General features: G+C 41.7%; 2 protein-coding genes and 1 pseudogene across 12 annotated transcripts in view; 2 read left to right on the plus strand and 1 right to left on the minus strand.

The window, feature by feature from the left end:
* The window catches only part of LOC119543724 (zinc finger protein 445-like), a 60,511-nt gene extending 48,610 nt beyond the window's left edge, over positions 1-11,901 (minus strand). Inside the window, exon 1 of the mRNA XM_037848654.1 lies at positions 11,145-11,901. The gene's annotated coding sequence lies outside the window, so the exon portion shown is untranslated. The remainder of the gene's footprint in view (positions 1-11,144) is intronic.
* Positions 1-11,991, plus strand: LOC119526655 (annotated as a pseudogene).
* Positions 11,738-17,801, plus strand: part of ZKSCAN7 (zinc finger with KRAB and SCAN domains 7) — a 23,125-nt gene continuing 17,061 nt past the window's right edge. For 10 of the 11 annotated variants that reach the window (XR_005218690.1, XR_005218689.1, XM_037848675.1 and 7 more), the window contains exons 1-3: positions 11,738-12,684; positions 13,512-14,052; positions 17,179-17,350. Coding sequence is in view for 9 of the 11 variants with exons in the window: in XM_037848675.1 (XP_037704603.1) it covers positions 13,630-14,052; positions 17,179-17,350 (595 nt within the window). In the remaining 2 variants the exon portion in view is untranslated. The remainder of the gene's footprint in view (positions 12,685-13,511; positions 14,053-17,178; positions 17,351-17,801) is intronic. The other variant, XM_037848667.1, reaches the window with a different exon arrangement.

Raw genomic sequence — 17,801 nt, forward strand, 5'->3', positions numbered from 1 at the left:
ATGAACATCGTGGGGGTGTTCTTCGTGGTCACCTTCAAAGAGCTCTGGGCGTTCGTGCTGGCCGCGGCGCACTGGCTGGTACCGCCCAAGGAGAAGAGCGTGGCGGGCCGGGTGGTGTGCCTCAACACTTCGCGTTCGAGTTCGCTCGAGTTCGCCCAGCGTCGGGAGCAGCTAATGCTCTGGCACTCAACCCGCAGAGCAACGAGGAGACAGCGGGCATGGAACGCCTCATCTACCGTGACCTGGAGGCGGCGGATGCCGCCGCTCTGCAAGCTGGGAAGGTGAGGAAGAAATTATGCGCCACTGTAACTTGCAGGTTTTTATCTACACCTGTGGTGTGGGGACGAGACAGAATGTCTACCCGACAGCTGAAAAGGGTCGCAAGGAGGTTGGCGAGGTCTCCGTCCTTGTCAATAATGCCGGCGTGGTCTCTGGGCGTCACCTTTCTGGAGAACCATGATGGTCAATTGGCACGCACACTTCTGGACCACTAAGGCTTTTCTTCATGCAATCTGGAGATCAATCATGGTCATATTGTAACAGTTGCAAGGACCTTGGGATTGTTCAGTATTGCTGGAGTTGAGGATTACTGTGCCAGTAAATTTGGGTTTTCACGAATCCCTGAGCCATGAGCTAAATGCTGCTGAAAAGGATGGAATTAAAACAACATTGGTTCGCCCTTACCTTGTAGACACCGGCATTTTCAGAGGCTGCCGAATCAGGAAAGAAATTAAACCTTTTCTGCCACCCCTGAAGCCCAATTACTGTGTGAAGAAGGCCATGAAAACCATCCTAACCGACCGGTCCATGATCTGCATCCTCCGACTCATGACATTGTGACCTTCATGAAAAGCATCCTCCCTTTGGAAGCAGTTGTGTGCATGTATTGCTTCCTAGGAGCAGACAAGTTTATGTATCCTTTATTGCTCAAAGAAAACAAGCCACAAATAACAATGAAGCAAAAAAAAAAAAAAAATGGAATCTAAGAATCTTTTTGTATAGATATTATCTGTATCAGAAGATGATCAAATTGTTTCAATCCAGTGCCCATCAACATTACTGACATTCTCTGGATTCTGAAACTGTGTTGACTTTTTTTTTAAATCAGCTTTTTTTTTTTTTTTTTAAAGTGTAAATTAACTGACTAAAGTATTTGGAAAATGTGATCTGCCAAAGTGGAGAGAAAAAAAGATTATCTAGGAATAAACTTTTTTTTTTGTTTTTTTAATGCAATTTTCAGATATACACCATATAATCCATCCAAAGTATACAATCAGTGGCTCCCAGTATTATCATATAGTTGTGGATTCATCGCCACAATCAATTTTCAAACATTTTCATTACTGCAAAATAAAGAAAATATATATGTATATTAAAAGGAAAAAAAGAAAAAAGAACACCTAAACCATCCCATACCCCTTATCCCATTTTTAATATACTTTTTGTCATTGTTTATTACTCATCTGCCCATACACTAGTTATCTAGGAATAAACTTAACCAAGGATATAAAGGACCTGTACTCAGAAAACTACAAAACATTGCTAAAGGGAATCAAAGAAGACCTAAACAAGTGGAAAGACATTCCATGTTCATGAATAGGAAGGCTAAATGTCATTAAGATGTCAATTCTACACATATTGATCCACAGAGTCAATGAAATACAAACCAAAAGTCCAACAAACTACTTTGCAGAATTGGATAAGCCAGTTATCAAATTTATTTGGAAGGGAAAGGGTCCTCAATAAGCCAAAAACATCTTGAAAAAGAAGAATGATGTGAGAGGACTCACACTTCCTGACTTTAAAGCTTATTATAAAGCCACAGTGGTCAAAGCAGCATGGTACTGCACAAAGATAGACATGTTGATCAATGGAATTGAATTGAGAGTTCAGGAATAGATCCTCATATCTATGGTCAACTGATTTTTGGCAAGGCCCCTCAAATCAACTAAACTGGGACAAAATAATCTCTTCAATAAATGGTGTTGGGAGAACTGGATATCCATATCCATAGGAATGAAAGAGGACCCCCACCTGATCCCCAATACAAAAATAAACTCAAAGTGGGTCAAAGGTCTAGACATAAAAGCCAGTACCATAAAACTCCTAAAAGAAAATATAGGGAAACATCTTCAAGACATAGTGAAAAGAGGTAGCTTCTTAGACCTTACACCCAGTGAAAGAAAAAATAAACGGAACTTCCTCAAGATTGAATACTTCTGTACTTCAAAGGACTTTGTCAAAATGGTGAAAAAGCAGCTAACTCAATGGGAAAAATATTTGGTAACCACATATCTGATAAGGGTTTGATATCCAGAATATATAAAGAAATCCTACAACTTAACAGTAAAAAGACAGACAACACAATAGGCAAAAGACATGAATAGATATTTCTTCAAAGAGGAAACACAAATGGCTAAAAAGCACATGAAAAGATGCTCATCTTCAACAGCTATTAGGGAAATGCAATCAAAACCACAATGAGATATTATCTCACACCCATTGGAATGGCTGCTATTAAACAAACAGGAAACTACAAGTGTTGGAGAGGATGTGGAGAAATAGGAACACATTCACTGCTGGTGGGAATGTAAAATGGTGCAGCTGCTGTGGAAGGTTTGGCAGTTCCTCAGAAAACTAACTGTTGAGTTGCCCTATGACCTGGAATTTCTGCTACTCGGTCTATACTCAGAAGATCTGAAAGCAGGGACATGTAACAGACATTTGCACACTGATGGTCATAGCGACATTATTCACAATTGCCAAAATATGTAAATAATCCAACTATCCATCAACCGCTAAATGGAAAAACAAAATGTATTTACATATGATGGAATATTACTCAACAGCAAGAAGGAATGTAGTCCTGATGCCTGCGATAACATGGATGAATCTTGAGGACATATGCTGAGTGAAATAAGTCAGACACAAAAGGACAAATATTGTATGATTTCCTTAATATGAACTAATTAGAATATGTAAACTCATAGTCATAAAACTTAGAGTATAGGTTACCAAGAGATAGAATGAGGCTATATTATGGATAGCGGCTGCCTAATATGAACAGAATTTTTAATGAGGTTGAACTTAAATGTTTGGAAATGGATGGAGGTGATGGTAGCTCATTATTGGAATTATAAGTAATAATGCTGAATTGTCCATGAATATGGTTGAAAGGGATTGTTTAGAGTCATGTATGTCACCAAAAGGAAAGCTAAAGATTAAAATATGGGAGTGTATATAACACAGTGAACCTTGTGGTAGATGATGTTTATGATTAACACTACAAATATAAATAAGTTCTTTCATAAACTAGAACAAACGTATGACACTTGTACAAACAGTTAATAATAGAGTAGTATATGAGAGAAAAAGTACCCATTGTAAACTATGGACTATAGTTAACAGTAATATCTTAATAATCTTTCATTACCAGTAACAAATGTACCACACCAATACTATGTGTCAATAATGGGGGAGAGTAAGGGGTAGGGGGTGTTTGGGGGTTTTCTTTTTTACATCTATTTGTTATTTTTCTTTTTGGAGTAATGAAAATAGTCTAAAATTGATTGTGATGATTGCACAACTAGGTGATGATACTGTGAGACACTGATTGTATACTTTCGATGGATTATAGGGTGTGTGAATATATCTCAATAAAATTTGCAGTTAAAAAAATTACTTAGTAACTGAGATGAATGCAGAAATGACCCCTCACCTCCTATCTCAAGGTAAACATCATAGTGTAACTTCCTAAGGAAAAGAGTTATGCTTGTTTTGCTTTGTTTTTGCTCACCAGTGTGTTTTCAGCACAAAAGCAGAACAGCACCTGCCACTTAGTGTGTGCTCAATATGTATTTGCTTAATAAATGAACACGTATCTGATCACAAAAAACAAAGAAGAACCCTGAGTTTCTAAAGCCTTGATAGACCAATGGGCCATGTCCAGTGGTAATGTCAGGCAGAGGCTCAAGCCCAGATAGCCAAGACATTCCCATGACGTTTCCAAATGTAGAGGGTGAACTGAATGTCAGGAGGCCACCCATTAGGCATAGTGGACAAAGATTGCTCCCAGATGCCTCCTTTAAGCCTGTGAAAACTCTGCAGCAGACATCTGATGCCTTTGTTTCTGTCCTGGTCTATGCAGAGACATGAAGGACACATGGCAGGGCCAGAGTGAGGCCCGGGACACCCTTGGGACATTGCTGACCCATGGACAGCCCAGGAGACTCTTACTTAGGACCCTATAAAGAACCTACCCTCCTTCTGGGCAACAATAAGATACATAAGATACATAGTTAACTCCATCAGGAAGTGACTCATCTTATCCTGTTGCCCTTCACCCATGGCCTTTACAACCAGAGATTATGCCTTCAGGGCCTCCTCAATCATGTTAGCAGCAGGACCTGTTCATATCTGCTTCTGTCTGCAATCCATCCTCAGAGCAAAGTCCACATGGGTAACACCTGCCTCCTAGAGACTATGTCTAATTGCAACACATTAGCTGCATCGTAGATTATGCTTTTATGGGCTTTCTGGCCTCTCCTTGGACCCCAGGCTGTCAGTACTGTTGTGGAAAGTATTAACTACATCTATGGACTGAAATACCACAGTCCCTGGGCCTGCTTCTTCATTCCTAAAATGAGGATGCCTGCTGCTCACTTCATTGAGACTCAGATTGGGTGAAAATGCATTGGACAGCACACGATATAATAACTGAATGCTCAAGATGTGCCAGGCCTTTTGCTATGCCGTATCTTGTATGTTATCTCATTCATTGCTCACAGCTGTTAAAGGAACTCTAAACTGACTGTTTTAGTTTGCTAATGATGCCAGAATGCAAAACACCAGAGATGGATTGGCTTTTATAAAAGGGGGTTTATTTGGTTACACAGTTACAGTCTTAAGGCCATAAAGTGTCCAAGGTAACACGTCAGCGATCAGACCTTCACTGGAGGATGGCCAATGGTGTCCGGAAAACCTCTGTTAGCTGGGAAGGCACGTGGCTGGCATCTGCTCCAAAGTTCTGGTTTCAAAATGGCTTTCTCCCAGGATGTTCTTCTCTAGGCTGCAGTTCCTCGAGAATGTCACTCTTAGTTGCACTTGGGGTATTTGTCTTCTCTTAGCTTCTCCGGAGCAAGAGTCTGCTTTCAACGGCCATCTTCAAAATGTCTTTCATCTGCAGCTCCTGTGCTTTCTTCAAAATGTCCCTCTTGGCTGTAGCTCCTCTTCAAAATGTCACTTACAGCTGCACTGCACTGAGTTCCCTCTGCCCGTCAGCTCATTTATATGGCTCCACTGATCAAGACCCACCCTGAATGGGTGGGGCCATGCCTCCATGGAAATATCTCATCAGAGTTATCACCTACAGTTGGGTGGGGCGCATTTCCATGCAAATCTAATCAGCACCAAAACGTCTGCCCCACAAGACTGCATCAAAGATAATGGCATTTGGGGGGACATAATACATTCAAACTGGCACACTGACCTTCAGCCCCTGGGTTACAAAGAGGCATAGAAGGTGGACAACCTACACCGATGCATTCAGACTTCAGGAATGTGCAGATGTGAGAACAAGACTTTCAGGAAATAGGACAAGAAAAAGAGGCTTAAATCTGACTGAGTTTCAGACAAGTTTCCTTCTGCCTTAATGTTCCAATAATCCGCTAGAACAGAACTTGCCTGACAACAACCATTTCCCCTTTTTTATATTTTTGGACCATAAATTCCCAAATACATTGGAACACCTGCTTTTACTTGGTGTTGCCCAATGCGTGAATTATTATACAGTTAATAAAGCTCCTTTCTTTCTATCAGCAGTAACAGTTCTTTTGACAATTTTGGTGTCAGAAATTGGATCCAAAGAACTCTTCTTTGGCCTCCAAGGTCTCTGCCAGGCACAGATACTGGTACCCACTGAGCCCTTTAGGCTTGTCTCCTAAAGTCTCTTCAAAGGCCAAAGGTAAGTTCTCTGAGATGCAGGCTCTGCTTCCTTGTGTTGCAGCTTTTTGAGCTTTATTTTGTTTGTTACTTGAGTTGACTTACTGTTCTGCTGGTCATGGGTACCAGTGGTACAAAAAAAGCTTCTGAATTTCCTTCAGGAACTCTGGCTAACTACACATTCAAACACTTTGGTGTCCATTCATGTTTGATTTTGGATCTATAGCAAAATATCATCCACAATAGTCTGTCTATTCAATGGCCAACTTGGGGATCCTTTTCATTAGATAATTTGTGTTTTTATGATTGCAATTAGAAAATTTTAGTTCTAAAATAAGACAAGTCTAGTTTATGGATGGATGAGTAGAAAAATAGGGGAAGGAAACAAACAGACAAAGGTACCCAGTGTTCTTTTTTACTTCAATTGCTCTTTTTCACTCTAATTATTATTCTTGTTATTTTTGTGTGTGTGCTAATGACGGTGTCAGGGATTGATTTAGATGATGAATGTACAACTATGTAATGGTACTGTGAACAATCGAAAGTGCGATTTGTTTTGTATGACTGCGTGGTATGTGAATATATCTCAATAAAATGAAGATAAAAAAAAATAATAAAATAAAATAAAATAAGACAAGTCCCAAATCCTCATCCCCTCCTACCCATTTCACTGTAGTTGACCTCTATAGTGCATTCTTCAGCATACCTGTCCACCCTGATAGCCAATATCTATTCACATTCACATGGAATGAATTATAATATACTTGGACTATTATGTCTCAGGGATTCACAGAATTCCCTACTTAATTTTCTCAAATCCTTGAAAATGGCTTACAAGGTTCTGCTCTTATACAAAATATTGATGATCACCTTGGTATGTTACCCCAAGGAACAAATACATCAGGTTGATTCCCTACATTTATTACAACAGCTACCCTTAAGGTGTTATAAAGCCTCTAAGGACAAACTCCAATGCGTGCATCAAGAAGTCCAATAGCTAGGGCACATCCTCTCCTAAATGCCTTAGGATATTAACCCAAGAGCATGGAAGAGTCAAGAGGCCCACTGGATATTACAGTATGCAATTAGATCCTACAGCCTGAGCATACCTGCCTTGTCTCCAATCAGTGGTTGCAGCAACCAAACTAGTTGAACTTACTGCAGATAAAGTTATACTAAATCAACTTGATCTTTTTGTTCCTCATGCTGTGGAATCTTTGTTTAATTCTGCTTTAACTCAACATCTCTCTGCTGCATAACTCACTTCCTTTAAACTTATGCTTATCTCTCCCTCTCATTTACACATTCATAAGGCCTCCCCCCAAACCCTGCCACTCTGCTTCCAATTCTTGATGAAGGAGCACCTGATCATGACTGCCTAATTCTTACTGAAACCCTACTTTCCCCCTAGGCCCAACCTCAGGGAAACCCCTATAGATAACCCAGATCTAATCATCTTTACTAATAGGTCATATTTAAAAACTGAGGCCCCAGGTGGCAGATGCCAAGCTGGATATGTAGTAACTACCTTAAAGGTTCTTGAGAGCAGTTTCTTCCTAAGGACACTTTCCCTCAAAAGGCAGAATTGATAACTCTTACTCAAGCTTGCCAAATTTCTAAAAGGTTAAGAACAAACATTTACATTGATAGCAGATATGCTTTTGGTTTAGTACATGATTTTGGTATTTTCTGGAAACAGGGTTCTTTACCTCCTCTTGAGCTGCAATTAGGAACAGAAAGTATATGTCTAACTTATTAGATGCTCTTTTGCTACCCAAGGCTATCAAAGTTAAAGTTTACACCTGTGAAACCCTCAAACCGTTCAATTCAGATGAAAGCAAGGGAAACAACTTGGCTGATTGGGCTGATAAGGTAGCAGCCTGAACTCTCTCACAAAAATCAATCTAGCTTTGTACACTGGATCAAACCCCCACTGCAAACCTGATGACTTAATAAAATATCAAGAATTGGCAACTCCCAAAGAGAAGAGCTTAGGTAAGAAATATGATGTAAAGTAGACTCTAAAGAAAATATCTGGATAGGGCATAACAGTCACCCAGTATTACCAGATGCCCTAAAATTATCAGTGCGCTGTGTACTTCATTCACTCACACACCTTGGAACAGCCAAAATGATAGAAATAATGGAAAAATACTGGTGGGGACACTTTTATAATATTGTTCACCAGTTCCATACTTTTTGTCAAACATGTCAACAACAACTCAGGAAAGCCATTAAAGTTTCCCATAGGACATTTTCCTTTACCTTCTGAGCCAATGCTAATCTGGTAAATGGACTTTATCCAGCTTCCCACTTCTCATAGATAAAACTATGTGCTAGTAATAACCTGTATGTTCTCTCACTGTGTAGGAGTCTTCCATTGTAGTCAAGCTACTGCCTCTTCTGTAGCCAAGACTCTACTTGAAAATATCATTCTAATTTGAGGCAACTCTACTGAACTTCATAGCACTTGAGGCACTCATTTTACAGGACACATAATTAAAGAAATATGCAAAGTCTTCCCTGTATATCAAAGGCTGCATTGCCCATACCACCCCAATCTTTCAGCCTGGGGGAAAGGACCAATGGGAAAATCAAACAATTAGCTTTGTGATTCTCTAGAATTACCCTGGCCTAAAATACTTCCACTAGTCCTGCTCAATCTCTACTCAACCCCCTTTGGAAAGATAAACTCACATTCTATGAAATTGTTATTGGAAGACCTTTACTACTTTCTCACATATTATTTACAGACCCTAATATTGCCCAACAGGACCTACTTAAATTTTGTGAGGCTTATGACTACTCTTGAGCTTATGACCACAGGCTGAAGAAGTCTTGAAGGAGGAGAACATTGCCTGATTCCAACTGACCTCCAAAATCTGCAGCTTGAAGAGTGTGTATATTAGAAAAGACATCAATTAAAAATCGCTTTGTTACCTCAATGGAAAGGATCTTCTCAGGTCCTGCTCATGAGCTGACGTGCTGCTGAACTTGCTGGTATAGGCCCTTGGATAGATCTATCTCAACTTAAACGAGCACTATCTAACCACTGGATAAGTACAGCCACTGGTGACGTCAAACTCACCCTAAAAAGAGTTTCAGTTCATCCAGAAGTAGATGACAACAGATGTGGACCGCTTTCTCTAAGAGCTACAGATCAAGAAACATGAATTTTTTTTTTTTTCCTTTCCTTCCTGGTCTTTTGCCATTCACTGTCCTTTTTTCCCAGCCTTACAAAGGATGCCAACCTGAGCAATCTGTCAGATTGCAGTGTGTGGGCTAATTCAGACTCCACAGAGGGCCCCAGTTACTGGCTGTACCCAAAGACATTCGGACCTGGATAGACATAAAAGCACAATTCACATAGACCAAGTATGGGACAAAAGGGATGGGCAGTCAATAGATAAACATCAGAAATAGTCACCCCACTGAACTTATCTTACCCTTGAAGAAAAGGGGGCCACCATAACATAAATTTCCCAGACTATAATGAATTTCTTTCTTTGCATAAATGATGATAACAGCACCAGACCTTATCTAGGTATTATCCTAGCCAACCTCTGCAATCAGACTCTTTGGTATAAGGGAAGGCAAACGTATCCTCTCTAGAATGGCATGAAAATCAAATAGGACTCTGATGATGATATACTTGACACTTATAATTTTGAGCTAAATGAAACAGCCTTTTCTACCACTGGAAACTTTTCAGGGCATTGGAACACAAGTGTTATCCTTGTCTATAACTCTGACAATCATACTATCTATCTAGACTAATTCTCAGTCCTCACTTGGACACAAGTCCCTAAAAGTACTTTACTCACTGATAACCATTCCCACAACCTATTATATTAGCCTACACTACAATGTCTATTGTTCATATTCCACTATACCCCATAATTTTATAGACTTTACCTAAAAAGATGCAAACTCCTCCACCTCTGGAGGCTAAGAGAGGCATGAACAAAACCACTGGATTATGGGCAGTACTTAACTCTCAGTCTGGCCAGCACATACTATTTCTTCCTATGTGGAAAGTATGCCTATATAGCCTTACCATCAGCCTGGAGTAGGACTTGCACAGTAACAGCTTTACTGGCTATCCTAGGGAAGAGGGACCAATTAGGATTTAAAAAAAAAAAAAAAAAAAAAAAAAAGCCCACCTGGGATCTTTTGTTTATCAACTCAAAAACCATTTTAGACCAAAGTGGGACACTATAGAATATAACCCATTAATTTAAATGCCTGGTGTATGCTGGAAATTTCTGAGAAGTATTTTTTAGTTTCACGGAATTCCAGAACTTGAAAAAGCCATCCAAAACATGTCAAAAATTATTGTGGGCATCTTTAATAATACCATTAAGGCATTAGAGAACTTACAACTCCATTGTCCTATAAAACTGTAAGGCACTTGATATCCTCACAGCTCAGCAAGGAAGGACTCTTGCCCTTTCAGGGAGAAACACTGCTTTTTATGTAAATCAATCTGGCAAAACTGAACAAAACCTTAAGGTCATCAAAGAAAAGATTCAGATATTGCAAGAACCAGAAACTCAAGGCTTGGGATTTATTTAGCTCCTTGAATCTTGTATCTTGGGGAGACTGGATTAGGGGCATATTTCAAACACTGTCAATCCTTTTATTCCTTATAATTATCATAGTATCTTTAACTTGTATTTCCAGAATAATGGCTACATTTCAACAATCTCTCACTTCCAAAATCATCCTGGTAAATCAGGCTTTCAATCTTGAGGCCTGCACTTATGATGCTTTACAGGACAAAACTCCTGAGAGCTATCTTCACTTACTCCAAAATACTGTTGCACCAGAATAATATTCCTCTCATGACTTCCAGAAATCTTGTTGCTGACTTTTGATGTAATCCATTCTCCCAGTGTTGCCTCACTGTCTGTAATACAGTAACATATTCCCCCCTCCACTGTACCTTTCCAGTTAGGCATACACCTAGGCTATTTCCCTAGCACCATGGGACAGCACAAAATCAATCTTCATCAGCAATGCTTTCTACAAAAGATCTTGATGAAAAGGGGGAAATATTAAAGGAACTCTAAATTGACCTTCAGGCCCTGGGTTAGAAAATGGCTCCAGGCAAAAGAGGCACACTAGGTGAACACCTCATCGCTGAGGTGATCAGACTTCAGAGACTTCAGGAATGCGCAGCTTGGAGAGCAAGCAAGACTTACCCGAAATAGGATAAGAAAAAGATGCCTTCATGGCATCTTCTGGCCAATCAGTTTTGGACAAGCTTCCATCTGCCTCCATGTTCCAATAAACTGCTAAAACAGAACTTGCCTGACAAAAGCCATTTCCTTTTTTTTTTTTTTTTTAACTGTAAATTCCCAATGCTCCCCAAACACTTTGGAACACCTGCCCAATACGTGAATTGTTATACTGTTAATAAAGCGCTCTTCTTTCTATTTGCAGTAGATGTTCTTTTGACACAGTCCTGTGCTATGCTCCGCATTTTTCGGGTGAAAAAACCGACCCAGAGAGGTTGGATATCTTTCCCAAGATCACCTGGAAGGAAAGCGGTAGACTTGGGTTGCATCTGGGTTGCCTGGACTTTAAACGGCCTGCGAGCCGGTGCGTACCACTTCAAGCCGCGGTCCACCCCCTCCTCAACTTCTGTCGCTCCGGGGCTGTGTGACATCACAGATCAGCCTGCTCTTCCAAGGGCGGGAGGGGGAATGCGAGCGCCCACCTTTACAACTGAGACTTCCGGAATCCTGGAGGAGCCGGAAGTGGGGGCTTTAGTCGCTTCCGGCTCAGCCATTCTTTTCGCTTCTGCGGGCCGCGGCTGTGTCTGGCTTCCGCGCCTAGGGGGTCGCCGACGTGGGTGCCCTGGTGAGCGTGCAGGGTGGGGAGGGAGACGCGGCCGAGGCCGGCGTCGGCAGGCATGAGCCCCTGTGGCCTGGAGCCCACGTCGCCGAGGCCGTCCGGGACTACGCTTCGCCCTTGTGCCTGTTGACGCGGTCTCTGACGCTCAGAAGCCGCCCAATACAGAGCCGCTTCTTTGTCCCATTTTTCTGACCAGCCGTACCGGGCACAAGCCGGGCACTAGCGGGTACGGCGATGCACAGGGCAGATGTGGCCAGGTGAGCGGCCCTGCAAAAGCCTAGTTTAGCGCAAAGTGTACATGTTTTCCAAGCCTTGCACTGGAGATAATACGAAGAGTCTGAACTGGGTCAGATCAAGTCTCAGAAGTGTGAAATGTGACTTGGAAAGGAAAATTCCAAGTGAGCTGAGCTGCTGAGCATTCAGGACAGCAAGGGAAGTGGGAAAATGACTTGAACCTCTAGGTGAGGGGGAACTCACAATTATTTTTTGGTCCATCTTTGCCTTCCTAAAGGAATTGAAGCCCAAACGGTGGTTAAAGAACCAGGATGCATGGTGGATTGGAAGCATAGCCCTGCAATTGGTTAGAATAATTAACATAGGCTAAAAACCAAATAAAAAAAATTTACCCTCAGATTCATATGACAGATTTTATGAGTTGAATACAGAGAAAGCTTCAAATCCTTGAAAGTATCAACTAAATGAACAACATTCATTCACCAAATATGCCATGCACTGTGGATACAAAGATGACAAGAAGCTAGCTCTGCCCTTTTGGTCCTTCCAGAAAGTTGGGTAGAAAACCATGTAAACTGCAAGCCATTACAGTGAGAAAAGTGCTCCAGCAGAGGTTTCAATGAAAAGGGCACTTGTGCCTGGAGGAATCAGGTAAGGTTTGCGGTGGAGGTGAGTTGAGGTGAAAAATTTCTGGCATTTTCTGATTCCATCTGGTTCTTTTTCTTTGGTAACCATCCAGCAATTTGGAGTGAGTGGCAAGTTGTGATTAACCAGTTAAAATAGTGTTATAGTGAGAGGTACAGAGAGAAGGTTACCATCTCTCTGCATGTGGCAATCAGGAAAGCTTTCAAAAAGAAATGGCATTGGTTCTGGATCTTGACAGATACGTAGGAGCTTGTCAAAAGTTGAGAGGAAGAAAAAAGTCCAAACAGGGAAAGAGTATGTGTGGCTTCCAGCTCTGCTCTAGAGCTTTAGTCTCCAAACTATGTTATGCATTCCCGTCAGAATTTTGAGCATGCACTTCCAACATAGGCTTATTTATAAATTAAAGATATGTATTATACAAATTTTAATACACACTATAAAACATACACTAAATAGGAGTTTAAAAGGTGGGAAACAAAAAAATTAAAACATATTTACCATTTGGGTCATCAAGCACTTCCCACATTGGAGAACATTGTTGTCGTTTTAGCCTGGATATTTGGGCAGAGTGGTAGGAGATGGGGCTGAAACAGGTCAGGTTGTGAAGGGGTGTGAATATGAAGCGTAAACGTTTAGGTTTTATCCTGTAGGTGATAGGAGCCACTGAAAGTTTAAGAAAGGAAGCAACATGGAGAGATGCTTAGAGAGTCCTCTGGTTGTGCTCCTGTTTTTTTTTTTTTCCCTGGAGTTTTGCTTTTTAACTCGAGAGGGTTTATCATTAGGCTGGGGCTGAACACACTGGGGATTCTGATTTCTCTCTTGATGTTTCTTAGGTGACGCTTTTGCCACCTCCCTCCCCAACCCTGAAAAACAGCTTCTGAGACCTGAATTACAGACCAGCATTTTAACTGGACGAACTGCAGCTGGAACAAGCTTCTTGTTAGGGTAGTAATGGCCACCAAAGGTAGGGGAACTCTAGGCCTCACCCCCAGAGACACTGTTTTCCAGAAGCAGGAGCGGCATTTGACCATGAAACAGGAGCCAGGGAGCCAGACCTGGGGACAGGGCTGCAGTCTTCAGAAGAGTCACCCTCCTGTTTGCGAAATCTTCCGGCTACACTTCAGGCAGTTATGTTACCATGAGATGTCTGGGCCTCAGGAGACTCTAATCCGGCTTCGGGAGCTGTGTCACTGGTGGCTGATGCCTGAGGTTCACACTAAGGAGCAGATCCTGGAGCTCCTGGTGCTGGAGCAGTTCCTGAGCATCCTGCCTGGGGAGCTCCGGACCTGGGTGCAGCTGCATCACCCTGAGAGTGGTGAGGAGGCAGTGGCCGTGGTGGAGGATTTCCAGAAACATCTTAGTGGACCTGGAGAGGTGAGCAGTGTAGTCTAGAATGGCATCTGGGACCATTTCTAGTGCTTGGGTTAGACTGAGAATAGACATTCTCCATTCCCCAGGCTCCGGGTCAGTTTACCTATAGGATTTCTAAGCCAGGTCCAGGAGTACAGAGGAAATAGTTCTGTGCTCCAAGCCATAAACAAAAATGCAAACCTCAGCCAAGCTATGTGAATCACTTTGTGAAATACTGTGTTGTGTACTTAGCACTCCAGGTAGACAAGGAGTGTGCACACTGGTGAAACTGGGAGGTGAGGGGGAGGTTGGGCCTGTGGGTGTGCTGATAGCATGGGCCCTCATTTTAGAAGTTCCCATTCCTCACTTCCTCAGATTTCTCAGAATCAATTCTCTGTCTTCCTGTCTCTTAGGTTCCTTATGAGAGGTGATGCCTCTGAGCCTTGCATCATTTTTTCCTTTTGCTAGCTCTCCAGGCCCAACTGGGGTCTTTTTGTCTCTTTAATTCTGATTTTGGTTTTCCCTGTTCTCTGGGGTTCTTTAAAGTATAAAACTAAGGTAACACAAACTAGAGGGAAAGTTGGAAAGAATTAGCAGTAGATAGAGTGGGAAACCTGGCTCCTAGGCTCATAGAGCTAACTAGCTAACCAGCTCTATGACCATGTGTATCATCAGTCAGGGTCCAACTAGAGAAGCAGAATCAGTAGGAAATATATGTATAGCTAGGAATTGGCTTACGTGATTGTGGGTGCTTGCTGAGTAGACTTGACATCTGTAGGGCAGGTCAGCAGGATGGTCAGGCTGGAAACTTGAGCATGGGCTGAGCTGCTTTCCACAGGCAGAATTTCTTTGGAAGCTTCAGCTAGCATCACCTAGATTAGTGTTTGACATTAGCTGACATATCAGAAAACCATCCCATAGGTAACTTAGTTCCTCCTAATGAGTATCAAATTGCTTCCCTTTTACCTGAGCTACGTGGACTAGGGTTCCCTTTATTTTTACCCCTTTGTTATTTATCAGGGAAACTAGTGTATGAAATTCCCTAAGTACCTAGTACATCATTTTATTCAAGACTTTAAGTAATAGATCTATGTCTAGTTCCAATTGATTGGAGTCCTGGGGCTAGTTCTTTTTTCCAGAATTATCTGCCCATTTGGCATTATCAAATCCATTGTCAACCATCATTTTCTTTGTGTAAACAAGTAAACAAACATGAATAAATCAACCATTGCAAGGGTCTGGGGAGCAACTGGGCCCAACCATGGACAAAGATACATGGCTGAAGAATTGTTACAGTGTCATTTATTGATGGAAGGAGAATTTTCCTATTTCCTACCTTTGTTTAAGTGAGAGAGAATACTCCCATTTATCCAAGGAACCTCAGAGGAACGTGACTGAATCACAGACTCAAGAGATTGACAGTCAACAGGCAGGGCAGCTGAACACTCATGGCTCCAGCCAAGGAATGGGGTCTTTGGACTCCATTTCTATCTCTGCCCCTACTGTCAGAATGTAAGTTTCCCAACATTAGGACATGAAGACATGTCTGTACCATTAAGGGCTCAGAAAATGTTTATAGAATAGCTACATAAATCAAGAAGCTTTTCCATGGCAGTTGTCCAGGAGGAGAGCAAGGAGAAATAGGGTAAGTCAGATTTATTCTGTTGAGCAGGAATGAGCCACTTTATTGCTGCAGGTGAAGCATGTGCACATGTGCACATTAGGGCTGGGAGAGGATTTTAGAGTAATCCCTGTTAGACTGCAGAATGAGATTTTGAGAAGCTGTTTTGGTGACAGTAAGCAAAGGTTGGTGATAAAAGGCCTATGCCCTGAGGTATTCCGAGATCTCTAAAGACTGGTCTTATCTGATCTTATTTAATTTTTTAATATAAATTATTGAGGAGAGGTAATACACGCTGAAAACTGGATTTACAGATAACCCGAAAAACTCTTAGCAAAATACCAAGAGGAAGTCAGTCAGCAAATATTAATTGGACATCATTGTTGGGCCAGGCAACACTTGGAGCTAGTGTTCAAGATAGAAAAAGTTGTTACCTTCAAAAGCTTATTTTCCAGTCCAGAGATGGACAATAAAGACATAAATAAATTAAATAAGATAGTTTAAAGTCTAATGTTGCTATATAGAAAATATAATTGAGTAATTTAAGAGAGAGTGACTTTCGTTGCTTTGCCAGCAATGGTCAGAGAAGGCTTTTCTGAAGAGGAGACCCTTGCTGAGAGAAATTGGGAAAGCTTTCTTGAGGTTTGTTAGCCACTATTCTGGGGTATTGCTTTAGCCATGAGCTTCAGTAGCATTATTTATGCATACACAGGCACACACATCTATCATTTTTTTAAAATTTCCTCAGTATATCTGAATGGTCTCTTCTGTGGCCTGAGGACCTGGGGAGAATACTAATTGCTTTCTTGGCTCCCTTTTCTAAATGGTTCTTCATAAGTAAATTTGTGTCTGAAGACCTGACAAAGTAGGAACGATTATAGAGTCTGATGGTCCTTAAGAGGGTCAGCAGAAGGATGGTGTCTTAGGTTGCAAGGCTTCTATGACAAATACCACATAATGAGTTCATTTAAACAACAGGAATTTATTGTATCAAGGTTTCAGAGGCTAGAAGGCTTGCTTCCCATGGTCAGTAGTGTCTGGATTCCTTGACTTACTTCCATGCCTCATGTCACATTGAGATGTCTTCTTTCTCTTTCAGGTTCCTGCTGACTTCGTGCTTCGGGCTCCTCCTGATGGCTTTCTCTCACTCTGGCTTCTGGTTTCTTTCTATGTAGAAAGCGTCCAGTAATCCAGATTAAGACCTAATCTCATTCAGTTTAGCCACGCCTTAACTAAATTAACATCTTCAAGAGATTGTATTTACAATGGCTTCACACCCACAGGAATTTGGATTAAGAATAAGAACATGTCTAAATTGGGGTACATAATTTAGTCTATAATAGATGGCAAGGAGGATTATAAGCTTTAGATTCTTCTTTGGATGCGTTTTTCCAGGCTAGGCTGTACTGCTCAGTTTGGAAGGAAATTGCTCTTCTTTTCCCTGGCTTTTAGAGGGTCTTCTCAGAGGTTTTAGGTTCAGTACCTTCAGGGATACTCGCTTGAACCCAATTGTATTTCTTTGTCTCTAGGTTTCAGCCACAGCACAGGAACAGGAAACGCATTTGGAAGAGACAACAGCTCTGGATTCAATGGAGGAATCACCTCCTACCTCACCCCTCAGTGGAGGCTTAGTCCCTGGAGTCCACCTGGAGCCACCTTCCCATGCCCCAGTGGTACACCACCTCCCCACCAGGCACTTTGGTACTCACCTTCTCAGCCCTGGCTCAAGTCACACCTCCCTGGAGTCTCCTTTCCTTCATCTCCCAACCTCCCATTTCATTGGAATCCTTCACTGTCCTTTGTCCTCCTTCCCTGGTGACCTTGTCTGTGACTTTTGCTTATTCTCCAAACATTCATGTATTTACTGAGTTTTTGCTGAGCACATGTCAGGCACTGTAGGCAGTGTAAGGAGCTAGAGAGATATAGGACCCTGTCAAAGAGCTTGTTACCTAGCTGGCAGGTGGTTCAGTCAAACATATAAAGAATTGGCAACCTCATAAGAGACACATGTGGTATCCATTCCCAGGCATTTGACCTAGTCACAGTTGAGCAATATGGGCATTGTAAAAGGCAAGAGATCATTGTGGGCTGGAGCAGGTAGGGGATGCTTCATGAAGGAGGTAGCAGTGGGATTGGACAGTGAAGAGTAGGG

This window comes from Choloepus didactylus, chromosome 1 (assembly GCF_015220235.1).
Source record: "Choloepus didactylus isolate mChoDid1 chromosome 1, mChoDid1.pri, whole genome shotgun sequence".
Lineage (NCBI taxonomy): Eukaryota > Metazoa > Chordata > Mammalia > Pilosa > Megalonychidae > Choloepus > Choloepus didactylus.